This window comes from Theropithecus gelada, chromosome 15, assembly GCF_003255815.1.
Source record: "Theropithecus gelada isolate Dixy chromosome 15, Tgel_1.0, whole genome shotgun sequence".
NCBI lineage: Eukaryota > Metazoa > Chordata > Mammalia > Primates > Cercopithecidae > Theropithecus > Theropithecus gelada.
In genome coordinates this window covers 40,938,870-40,952,012 of record NC_037683.1, presented here as the reverse complement: position 1 = coordinate 40,952,012, position 13,143 = coordinate 40,938,870, and the positions used below count along the sequence as shown (strand labels likewise).

General features: G+C 40.3%; 2 protein-coding genes across 6 annotated transcripts in view; one reads left to right on the top strand and one right to left on the bottom strand.

The window, feature by feature from the left end:
* ERP44 (endoplasmic reticulum protein 44) overlaps window positions 1-9,983 on the bottom strand; it is a 117,149-nt gene extending 107,166 nt beyond the window's left edge. For 2 of the 3 annotated variants that reach the window (XR_003115956.1, XM_025359936.1), the window contains exon 1: window positions 9,721-9,979. Coding sequence is in view for 2 of the 3 variants with exons in the window: in XM_025359936.1 (XP_025215721.1) it covers window positions 9,721-9,777 (57 nt within the window). In the remaining variant the exon portion in view is untranslated. Of the gene's footprint in view, window positions 1-9,720 lie in introns of all 3 variants that reach the window. The other variant, XM_025359935.1, reaches the window with a different exon arrangement.
* Window positions 9,984-10,121: 138 nt separating this feature from the next.
* INVS (inversin) overlaps window positions 10,122-13,143 on the top strand; it is a 190,414-nt gene continuing 187,392 nt past the window's right edge. Inside the window, exon 1 of one of the 3 annotated variants that reach the window (XM_025358986.1) lies at window positions 10,122-10,353. The gene's annotated coding sequence lies outside the window, so the exon portion shown is untranslated. The remainder of the gene's footprint in view (window positions 10,354-13,143) is intronic. The other 2 variants (XM_025358987.1, XM_025358988.1) reach the window with 2 other exon arrangements.

Below are 13,143 nucleotides of genomic sequence, written 5' to 3'. Positions count from 1 at the left end.
AGACCCACTGAACCAGCATGGCAAAACCCCAACTCTACTAACAATACAAAATTTAGCTGGGTGTAGTGGTGGGCGCCTGTAATCTCAGCTACTCGGGAGGCTGAGGCCGAAGAATCGCTTGAACCCAGGAGGCAGAGGTTGCAATGAACCAATATCATACCACTGCACTCCAGCCTGGGCGACAGAGTGAGACTCCGTCTCAAAAAAAAAAAAAAAGATATGCCAAAGAGAAGCCATAAAGTGCTTCCTTAAGTGAAAAGATGAAAGCTCTTGACTTTATATGGAAAGAAAATAAATCATATGCTGAGGTGGCTAAGATCTAGATTAAGAATAAATCTTCCATAAAGAAACTGTGAACAGTATATTTTATTATGAGTTACTATTGTTGATCTCTTACTGTGCCTAATTTATAAAGGAAACTTTATCATAAGCATGTATGAATAAGAAAAAACATATTATATATAGGGTTCAGTATAATCCACAATTTCAAGCAGACCCTGAGCATCTTGGAACATTATCTCCTGTGGATAAGATGGGAATACTGCAACTCTAAAGCAAAATTAGGGTCTCTGAAACTGTTCATTTCATTCAAAGGTTAAACTAACAAAGAACTAAGTATTTTATGACATTGTAATACTTTTGTTGTTAGCACACTACAAGACTTTCTGTAAGGAAATAATATCCATTCCTATAGTAAAAATTCCTGCTATTTAAAAAGTTTGAGGAATGAGTCCATTTGAGTAGCTGTTTTCTAAGAAATCATTTTGACTAGCAAAAAAAAAAAAAAAAAAAAAAAGTAGCTCTTCTTTATTCTCAGCCTTTCAGAGGTGAAATCATTACAGAAGTGTAAGCTTATCACTGGCTGACATTTTACTGTACTTGGGCCAGAACTCCAGTAATAAGTCAAAGGAACTGAAAATGTGAAGGTTTCTTCTCTCAAGGTAACACCAATGACAATACGTATCTTATACTTGCAGCTGTTCTGTAAGCAAAGAGATAGACTTCAGTGATGTGTTGGTAATTTTTAAAAGCTGGCATTTCCCCCTACATTATTTAAAACTTCAAATACAACAAAACAGGCCTGGCGAAGTGGCTCATACCTGTAATCCTAACACTTTGGGAGGCTGAGGTAGGTGGATCAACTGAGGTCAGGAGTTCGAGACCAGCCGGGCCAACATGGTGAAACCCTGTCTCTGCTAAAAATACAAAAATTAGCCGGGCATGGAGGCAGGCGCCTGTAATCCCAGCTAGCTGGGAGGCTGAGGCAGGAGAATCATTAGAACCCGGGAGGCGGAGGCTGCAGTGAGCCGAGACCACGCCACTGCACTCCAGCCCGGGCGACAGAGTGAGACGCTGTTTCAAAAAAAAATACAAGAAAACAGCTAAAGAGCAGGCTTGTAAATATGAGTGCATCTTGTTTATAGGACAAGAAATTTTAACTCTAACATTTTATTTTGTAGATGCATTCATAATCTATATTCCTAATGACCTCTTTTCTTTCTTAATTTTTTAAAATTTATTTTTCCCTGAAGAATGTCAAGCAAGACCTAACAACCTTTTTCTAAAATCTCTTAAATCCATTCACCAAAGGTCCCACTACCAGACTATAATAAGGAAGAAATGTAAAAAGTATTGGCATTCTACTATTCAGTCTACGGTTTTCTTTAGCTCATATACTACTACAATGTTTTTCTGAGATGGTTTTCTTCTGCTTTTTCGTTGCTTTTCTCTACTATATTAGTAATGTTCATGTCTACAAATTCAGGTGACTTAAAATTAGAATCCAATATAATGCTCAAAGTTCTACATAATGATGAAATCTCAGGTTTGTAGGAATTGCAGAGATGAATGCGGGGACCACAACATCACCAAGGACTCCCAAAGCAGTTAGAATTTGATTTCAATATTTACAAGGACAGAACCAAGACCCACAGCATTACAGAAGGGACTTCTCCAAAGTGGCATTTGTATTCCTCTCCGCTCTTGAATGGACTAATCTGAATGCTAGTTAGAATCCACTAAAGATCATGATTTTTATTTTTGCTAAGTTGATAACAAACTGTTTTAATGAAGTTGGCCAAAGGGTTTGCCAGCTTCTTTAGGGCCAATTCTGACATTTGGCCACGTCAGCCAACCAGACAACAAGACTTGTTAAAAACAAAACAAAACAATAAAAAAAAAAAAAAAAAAAAAAGTATTCAATGGATAGAAAAGATTTACTACATTATTGAGAGGCACAGCCCTTTTTCTTCATTCCATTCAGGACTGAAAATAAGCTGATCCATTTAACTATTCAAGTCAATATTCAAATTCATCTTTTTCCAAGACTACTCTGATTCCTCCATTGAGAAATAATTTGTTTCTGCCAAACATCCATGGCAGTACTTCTCAAACTTTTATGTGCATATGAATCATCTGGGTATAAGTTCTTAAAGAGAAGGTTCTGATTCAGTAGTTCTGAGGTAAGGTGATGTAAAAGGTCTCATATGATGCTGATGCCTGGGCTCACAACCACACTTCTGAGTAGCAGGATCTATAACCCACTTCTACAAACACCTTTGGCATCCATTACTTTCCTTTTGGTATTCTAATTATTTGCATATATATCTTCTCTCCTCATCTGAATTACTAATTTCTTGAAGGCATGATATGCATCTCAATGATCTTTCTCTTCTCCATAGCAGATTGCAAATAGACTTTCAAATGATAGGCAGAAAAGAAAAATAATAACAAAGATACAGATTAAGTTCCTGCAGCCTGGGCCATAGATGAGTTCCTCTCTATGGAATCAGTTAGGCTAAAAATCAATAAATCTTGCAAAAAGTCAAACTGTTTTTAACCACTCCCTTGGTTAGAAGAAATAGAGTACAGCCAACAGTCAATATCAGAAAAGCTGTGACAAAAGCATGCTAAGCATGCCTCGTACACACTTGCAACATGCTGACAAGCTAGTAGATTTTTAAAGGAACTATCCAATCAAATAATAAGTCTATAATCAGTAGGAGCTAAAGGAATACGCTTTTGTAGTGTATCTTGAAAATAAGATAGACTACACAAAGAATCACTAAATCATCAAATCCATGTGGTTACCCTATAGACAAGAAAAATAAGTAATTTAACCAAGGTTATGATGGGTAAGTAAATGGAAGAGTTGGAATTCATATAGATGCCATGACATCTACTTTTGAATTACCCTGCCTTTTGAGTGGAGACTCAAAAGAGTAATGCCTTCCACTGTTCATAAACTCTATCTTGTGAGTACATTTATTCTGAATTACTGGAAGAAGAGTAAGTAATTTTTTGAAAAGAAGACACATAACAAGAACACATAATACAAACATGCACACACAAAAAACAAATTATCAATACATATGAAAAAAATTCAACTTTGGTTGTAATCAAAGAAATGTAAATTTAAATTGCGATGCCATTTTTGGTCTACTAAATTAGCACAGATTACAAAAACACCCACTATTGATAAGAGTGTGAGGAAGTGGGCATAGTCACACCCTGTTAGTAGGAATACACATTGGTACAAATTTTCAGTGGGGCAATTTAGTACAACATATCAGAAATTCTAAATATAAGATATACCATATAACCCAAAAAATATAATTCTAGAAAAGTATCCTGAGGATGTATCTGGACATTTGCAGTGCACATCATTGTATGCATGCCTTTTGTACATTTTTTAGTAACTGAAAAACTGGAAATAACCAGTAACCAAAATGTCTTAACAAATAATGAAGTAAGCAATAGTGTATTTAAAGGTTAAGCCAGTATAATGCTATTAAAAATCACAGTATACAGTTTAGAAAAACTTTTCAATAACTAAGCAATTAAACATCTCCAAGAGTTTTACAAATTTTAACCTATCAGACATATGGCTGTATATTCCAGTGCTTCTCAACCCTATGAGCATCATCACAGAATCAACTAAGGATATAAAGCGTTAAGAACTCTGTGTGGGCTGGGCACAGTGGGTCAGGCCTATAATACCAGAACTTTGGGAGGCCAAAGCGGGTGGATCACTTGAGCCCAGGAGTTCAAGACCAGCCTGGGCAACAAGGCAAAACCCCATCTCTACTAAAAATACAAAGATTAACTGGGTGTGGTAGCTTGTGCCTGTAGTCCCAGCTACTTGGGAGGCTAAGGTGGGAGCATCACGTGACCTGGGAGGTTGAGGCTACAGTGAGCCAAGATCAGGTCACTGCACTCCAGCCTGGGCTACACTGCAAGACCCTGTCTTGGGGGGGAAAAAAAAGAACTCTGTGTTTGTCTGTGTCTGTATAGTCTAGAAATAGAAGACCAACAATTCTACAGAAAACCAGGCTAGACAGGAAGACAGTTCACACAAAAAGAAATGCAAATGACTTTTACACATAAGAAGCTTTATCACACTCGTATTAAAGAGAGGCAAATTAAAATACATTGAGATACCATTTCTCACCCATCAGACTGACAAATATCCAATAATCTGACATTATACTTTTTTAACCAAGGCTACAGGGAAACTATTACATTGTTGGTGAGGTCATAAAATGGCCCAACCCCTATAGGGAGAGTAATTTCAAATATATAGCAATACCTACAAAGCTACATATACATTTACCTTTTGCCCTAGCAACTTCAAGTACAGAAATCTATCTCAAAGATACATTATCAGAATTATGTAAGCATAAGCTATTGTTTGCAGAGCTATTTGTAATAGCACAAGAATGGTAACAACAGTGAATTGGTATCTATCCAGTGAAGCACAAGCAGTTAAAAAGAAACAGGCAAAATTTCTATCCCCACCTCCAGAATAAAATTTTAAGTTAAAAAAAAAGGTGGGGGAAAAGTGTGACTAATATGCTACAATTTAATCCAGGTGGAGGGAGAAACAAATATATACCAAAATAAATACAAATAGCTTGCACATTTGGGAAAAAAAAAAAAAGAAGAAGAAGAAAGGAACATAAACTTGAAAACGTTTTTTAAAAAGTTTTCCAGGCCGGGCGTGGTGGCTCATGCCCATAATCCCAGCACTTTGGGAGGCCAACGCGGATTATCTCAGATCAGGAGTTTGAGACCAGCCTGGCCAACATGGTGAAACCCCATCTCTACTAAAAATATAAAAATTAGCCAGGCACAGTGGCCGGTGCCTGTAATCCCAGCTACTGGGGAGGCTGAGGCAGGAGAATCACTTGAACCCAGGAGGCGGAGGTTGCAATGAGTCAAGATGGCGCCATTGTACTGCAGCCTGGGCAACAGAGTGAGACTCTAACTCAAAAAAAATTTTTTTTTAAAATTTTCCTAGGTCTGGCACAGTGGCTCATTCCTATAATCCCAGCACTTTGGAAGGGAGGCGGATCAGTTGAGCCAGGAGTTCAAGACCAACCTGGGCAATATAGTGAGACCCTCGTCTCTACAAAAACTAAAAAAAAATAGCCAGGTGTGGTAGCACACACCTGTAGTCCCAGAGTTCCAGCTACTCAGGAGGCTGAGGTGAGAGGATTGCTTCAGCCTCAGAGGTTGGGGCTGCAGTGAGCTGTGATCAGTCCACTGCACTCCAGCCTGGGTGACAGAGCTAGACTCTGCCTCGAGAAAAAAAAAAAAAGGGTTCTTTAATTAGGAGGGGGAGATAAGACAGTAAAAGAGACAAATTAGACTTATCCAAATATAGTTAGCTTTATAGATTTAGCTTTGGAAGAGATTTTATATAATAAAATAAAAGGTAAATTTTTTAAAACTAAAAATTGAAAGATAAATGAAACAAATGAACCTAGCAATATATATGCAGCTGGTGGTTAAGACCACATAAATTGAATTACAAATGTACAGGAAACACAAGGAACAGAGAAACATAAAACCACACCACAAGGATGTAATCAGCAATATCCAGAATGTGGCAAATGCTACAGGACAGAGGATCAGTTTCCTAAACAAATTACAAGGAAAACAATGAGATGAAGAGAGAACCTATGGGTTTAAAAAGTTTTATAAGCGACATATGAACCAATTGGAATAGATAGACTTTATATAGCCCTTGCTTTGAACAATATTGTTTTTTTTTTTTTTAAAAAAAAAAAAAAAAGGGAAACAATCAGGAAAACCCAAACACTGACCAGATATTTGATGATATGAAGGAATTTCTATTTTTCCAGATGTGACAATGGTATTGTGGTTTTTATTTAATTCTTACCTTTTTGAGGGACATACTTTAGTATGTCACCTGGGAAATTTTTTTTTAACTAATTTCTGGGGCTCACAGATATAACTGACCTAGTATAGGGCCCCGATATCATTTCATTAAAACAGCCACAGATGATTCTAATGAGCAGCCAGGCTTTGTAAACTATTGATCTAGGGCAAGTTAAATCAACAAAATAAATAAAACTCACGGCCGGGCGCGGTGGCTCAAGCCTGTAATCCCAGCACTTTGGGAGGCCGAGGCGGGCGGATCACGAGGTCAGGAGATCGAGACCATCCTGGCTAACACGGTGAAACCCCGTCTCTACTAAAAAATACAAAAAAACTAGCCGGGCGAGGTGGCGGGCACCTGTAATCCCAGCTGCTCGGGAGGCTGAGGCAGGAGAATGGCGTAAACCCGGGAGGCGGAGCTTGCAGTGAGCTGAGATCCGGCCACTGCACTCCAGCCTGGGCGACAGAGTGAGACTTCGTCTCAAAAAAAAAAAAACCAAAAAAAAAAAAAAAAACTCACCTAGTTACCAATCAAACTGCATGCCTACAAAAGTACTCTTCCTGAAGACTGGAATCTGCATATATTATTAACACTAAAGGATAAAATTGACATCTCTGAATTCTACTGTGCTTATTTTTAAGGTACTTATAATGATTAAATAAATGTTTACTTAGCTCTCTAATTTACATAGCTTCCTAAACTAAGTAAACTTTTCTTGGCTTCCTATACATATTGAACAAACCAAGAACAACAATGGCAAAACCCTTATGTGTTCACGTGCGGGACAATTACGACTAGTAACAATTATGAACTATAAACATACTTATCAAGAGATTAACGAGAACACATCTTCAATAAAACAAATGGACTGGAGTGCTACAAATCTGAACTACAGAAGAGGTTACTTAGGGTGCATGAGACAACTTCTTTCCAATTTAGTCTTATTTCTCTTATCTCGCCTTTTCAAAACTTGTACACAACCAATACAGGAAGAACAGGCAACATTTCTATCCCACTTGCTGATCATTTTCCCAGGGGAAAACTCTGAATAAACCCACCTTAGATAGGAAGATAAGCAGAAAAGAGCTAATTAAATCTATCGATCGAAATATATGTAAATAAAAATCTATATATATGCAAATAAAAAAATATATATAATATATATATATAAGCTCAGGAAAAAAAGTTATCACATTGAACTTTTGTGTTTAGTTACCCATCCAGAAAGGTTTTGTGGCACAGTGATATATTCCAAAATGCTTTGAGACTAGGGAAAAGATAGCTGCTTGCCTCCAAAAGTTTGGGATTATGTTTAGGCAGTTATCTTATATGAACACCACTAAATTTGAACAGGTCTGGTTCTCTAGGGTTGAGGTACAAAGTGCCTGAAGAAAATTATCACAGTAAGAGAAGGCATAGCTTTTTAGAGGAGGCTATTTAAGGGAAAAATGATGACCTCAGCTAAACAGGAACTTGGCTTTTCTACATCTGTATGTGAGAAGGAATAAACTTGAGGTCTGAGAGAGAAAGTTGGAGGAGTAGGAAAAAAGTACACAGGGGAACAAAGAGGACAAATTATTAGACAGCGAGAATACTGAGTAAGCAGTTTCCATCAGTAGGAGAGAATTACCAATTAAGTAAGCAACTCAAAGTTGTGATTAGACAGGATGGATGTTTTACAAATATTTGCTAACTAGCATATGAGTATTAAAACTAGGTAAACACTGTATTCCAATTAAATCTAGTTTGACCTGTAATTCTAGTTTATTAAACCTTTTCTGGGGCTTTATTTTTCAGCCTTTTCATATCTGCAGGTATTCTCTAACATATTTTCCAGATTTTCATGTCTTTACATTTGCTTAGAAAGATAATTATACAAAATGCTTAGATTTTAGTTAAATCTAGATTCTATTTAGGAAAAAACTCACATTTAACAAGATTAGGTTTTTCTATAAAAAGCATGAGTTATTCCAAAATAAATTATTTCTTCTTCATAACTTAGCTTTACAACCAAACATACCACTTGAGGAAAGTGCATCTAATATAGTTTGCCTGCTCAGTGTCTCAACTTTCCTTTCCAATGTCTTAAGATTTTGCCCTTTTTTTCTGATACCCTAAAAGTGCACACAATTCATAACTTAAGTTAGTGGATAAGAAAAAGATTAGTGTCCAGTCTTAAGGAGAGAGTGGTCTCTAATAATGGTATTATTCTAACACTTCTAGAAGGAAAAATGTATTACAGTGTATAAAGAAATCACCAAGAAATAGCACTATACAGAATATTTTCCTCAATACAGAAGTCATTTACTATTGTACACTTGTAAGAAGCGGCAATAAGACACTCTATCATTTAATATTACATTGTTTATATACAACTTTTTGTTCTCAAAACTACTTTGACATTCCATTTAGTTTTTTACAGTGCTTTTTCTGAAAAGGTGCAAGTGACAAAAGAAAAGAAAGAACTATTTCAAACACAAATATTAAACATTTAATGGGATATGGCGGAATAAGCACTGCAAGTCAAGAGACCTGTTTCTAATCCCAGCTTTGCCTGTAACTAGCTATGTGACTTCATATGAGTCACTAAATTGCTTCTTAAATTGTAAAGAAAGTAGTTTAGTGTTTAAATCTGAATTTCTAAAAATCCACTACAATTAAGGTATTTTCAAATATTACATTATAATAACAGCCCAATTAAACGTAAGTCATTTTGCCATATGTGTCTAGTTCTTCACTTTTGTCTCAATTTGACCTGAAGCCTGGATCACTTAGCCTGCACACTCAAGACGCACTCTGGAGCAAGAGGGACTAGGGAAAGATTCTTTTAAGATGGGATGATGCTGAGCAGGTTAGGCAGTTAGGAATTAATGCATATTCAAATAAGGCACAATGAAGAAGAAATCTGCTTCGATGGGGAAATACATTGCAACAAGATTTGAGGGAGACCTTGCGCTCAGACTGTCAGGTAACCACACCTTCCACCCTTCAAACTCTATTCTCCCAGTGGAATCCAAAGCAGTCTCCAGTTCCGGGTTCCCAACCAATCGCATCAAGCCACAACAGAGGGTTCTGCCAACCTGGGCACCGCTTCAGGGATCTAGATAGAGTGAGATTCACACAACCCTAGCACCTGTCGATCTCACACTCTTCCCAAATGGAGAGGGTGGGAAGGAATGCTAGGTCTATGCTTGGTCTTTTCCGATTCAAGCTACCACCAGGTCCACTAGCCGTCGAAACTGAAAACCCCGGACTTTGGGGAGAAGGGGAAGCTCCTACGCCGCGACCCTCCCACGTATCCCTCCCTCAGGGCTAATTCTCCCGTTCTCCCCCGACCCTGGTTTCTCAGGCCTCGGGGACCCCGTGCCTGGAAGCCGACAGACGGATGGCGAGAGTGAAAGCAGCGGGGGAGGGTGCACTCCAAAACACTGGAGGAAAAAACGGGAAAGCAGGGGCAGGGGTAGCAGTGTTCTCCCCGGGCGAGGGCGGGAGGCCGTTCGTGAGTCTGTCGATGGGTCTGTCATTCCCTCACTCACCAGGAGCAGAAGGGAGCATCTGAGGTCGGGTAAGGATAGGAAGACGGCTGGATGCATGGTAACGCTGGGCTCCGCGGCAGGGACAGGCGCTGGCGGCTGGGACTGGGCTGGGTTGGGTTGGGTTAGGAAAGGGCTGGGCTCCAGGAGCCGGCGGCAGCGGTGGATTCTCCAAGCAGCCGCACCTCGTCCTCTCGACCCGGGCTCCAGCGGCGAACACCCGGGACAACTTCCAGAGAGGCCTCTCACACCCTCACTTCCGGGTCCTGCCCACCTCGGTGCACTCCGGGAAATGTAGTCCTGCACTAGCCTCACCCCGCACGCCGTTGGTCATCTAGAACTTCCTTTCCCATTGGGCTCTCGGCCCAGGTCCACCGAGTCCTCTACGCGCTGGGGCCTGTGGGATAGAAGGGCTGAGGGCGGGCGTACGCAGTGCTTCAGAGGATGGGAACTGCAATTCCCAGAAGGGTGTGCGGCCGAAAGCCTCGGGCGGCCTTCTGAGGGTCTCTGCTAGCTTCAGCGTCGTGGGGTCTGACCTGGCTGGGTGTAGTGTCCCGGCCTGGCAGGAGGGGCGGCCCGGTCCGGGTCGCACCTCCTGGAGCCGTCCCCGGGACGTCAGTCCTGGAGGAGGCGAGGGTGAGTAGGAGGGGGCCTGGCTGGGGAGGCTCGGATCGATTGGTCTGCACCGCCTTGGCCTTTGCTGCAGACTCACGGCCTTCCTGGCCTAGGCTGTGGCCTGAGCCTCTATCATTGGCCTCCTCGCCCGCTACCTCTTCTTTCTGCTCTAATTCCTGCATTATTAAAGTCAGAGCCACCACTCGGGGCCTCAGCTGAATGAGTCAATGACTTATCCCTAATTGTCTCTGAGGGCTCCTGTAAGGAATAAGTGTGGTAAGGGATGGGATAGCACGTCGTAAACTGGAAAACTGCGTGAGTGATTGCTGCTGAGGCGTGGATCGCTCCTCCAGTATAATTACGAAATTCCTTAGCAAAGCAGTCGAGGATCTTAACCTGGCCCCAAGTAGCTCTGCGGTTCTTCTGCAAACACCTGAGGTCCAGGAGCCCACGCGATCTCTTCTTAGTACCCAGGAGGCACACTGTGCTTTTGTGGTTCTCCCCACTCCCGCCTTTGCTCCAGCTTTCTTGCTGCCTGGAATGGCCTTTCCGCGTTCTCTCTCTGGAATGCTATCTTAAATGTCACCATCTCTGAGAACTTCCCGACCAACCAACCCTTTAGTCCTAATCAAAATTACTGTTCCTATGAGTGTGACTGCAGTACCTCTAGTTTTGTACGTTTACAATTAGAGCCTTTATTACACGGGCTTGTATAATTAGGCAAGGTTGATGACACTTTTGCATTTTATAGCACTTTAACAGAGTGGTTTTGATTTTTATCTATAAAAAATGATTTATATTTTTTTAAAGGAGCAAAAAATACATTTTTTCTTAAGAAAAAAAAACTAGATAATGGCTTTCTCAGGGTGACAAAATATAGACAGTGGCAGAACTAATACTCTTACCAAGGTTGCCTGACTCCTAGACTAGTGCTCCTATCTCTTGTCCACGCCCCTGACAGAGTCCAAAGAGTGTTGAAATGGGAAATTTTAAAAGAGCAGAGACTCATAAGTATGAACTCATTATTCAAGAAATTAAACTTTGATCCTGCTCACTTTTTGGACTTAGCACTCAGCCTGTGACCTTTCATCCAACAAACATCTACTGAGTACCTGTTATATACCTGTTACTGTGCTAAGAATTATGAAGTAAAAAGTGTATATGTATATATATATACACACACACACACATATAAAAAACAGAGATCACATTTTTAGTGTGTTTTTCAAAGGATGTAAAGAAATTTTTTTGTGGTTCTGATGTGCCTAAAACTCTGATCACTTAGAATGGAAAATGACAGGTCTTAGAGTTTAGAACAGTGCCTAGCACATAGTTGTCACTCAGCTTGTTGAATGAACAAATGTGAACGTGGTCCACCCTTATTATTTTTTGCATTTTACAGAAACCCAGAAAGCTGATGTAGCCTGGGGACACACTGCTGATTATAAATATAACTGGGCCTAGAACCCAAGTACGGTTACTCCCCTCCCATGTTTTCACCTCCACCTCTATTTTGTAGCTTCTCTCAAGTACCCTTAATGTAATCCTGGATATGACAGTAGTTCTCCTGACATGACTGTTACACTCATACATGACCGAGGTGTCTCACAACACCCTCTTCCTTCGTATTTTCTGCCAGTACCTTAACTCAAATCGTCAGCAAAATAAAGACAGAGAGAGCTGTCCTTTACCATAATTAAGAAAGTATTAATATGTTCTCTCAAGGGCAGAATTTGAACCAATAATCCTTGTCAATGACAGGACAAATACCAGCTCATCCATTATAAATTTATCTTAGAAAACTCCCAGATCCTCAGGAGTAACAGCGATTGGCGTGACCTGCTTTTTGGTGAAATCAGAAAAGCACTTGCATACCCTCGTGGCAGCAATTAACTGGAGCTGGTTAACAGCTGCTCCCTTTAGATAAGTACATGTGCTCGAGTTTACCGTGATTCTGACTGCCTACGTTTCTAATAGTTGTTACCTCTCTGGTCCTTGTAGGCATTCAACTTTGGAACTTTGATAAAGCAGCTTTAGGGGTTTAGGAAGGATGTTTAAGATCACTGATGCAACTATTCCTGTTTCCTATCAGATATTTGAATTCTTGCTGCATTTCTGTCATAGTCCAGTCTCTGCTTTCTTAAACACTCCTGTGATAGGGATCTCACTATCTTCCTATGCAGCTGATAATTTTTTTTTTTTGAGACAGGGTATCTGTCTGTCACCCAGGCTGGAGTGCACTGGCACGATCTTGGCTCACTGCAACCTCCATCCACCTCCCAGGTTCAAGCAGTTCTCCCATTTCAGCCTCCTGAGTAGCTAGGATTACAGGTGTGTGCCACCACAGCCCAGCTAATTTTTGTATTTTCAGTAGGCACGGGGTTTCACCATATTGGTCAGGCTGGTTTCTCAAACTCCTGTCATATGTTTTTAAAAGGTTCTTACAAGCTCCGTGAGACTACCAGTCAGAACAAAATTGTCCTTATTGAAATGTGGTTCATCTTAGTGATATGATGTTCCAAGCAAGATCTTATGGTTAAGACCTCAATCTAGGTATATTTTCCTGGTGGACCAAGGAGAGAACAAATAAAAATTTCACTTTTTGTGGGAATGAGGGAAAGAACTAGGTACCTTTTAATTTAGTACTCAGCCAGGTGTGATGGCACATGCCTGAAGTCCCAGCTATTCAGGTGGCTGAGGAGGGAGGATTGCTTAACTCAGGAGTTTCAGGCTGTAGTGCGCTATGCCATTCGAGTGTCCACTTTAAGTTTGGCATCAATATGGTGATCTCCCAGAAGTGGAAGACCACCA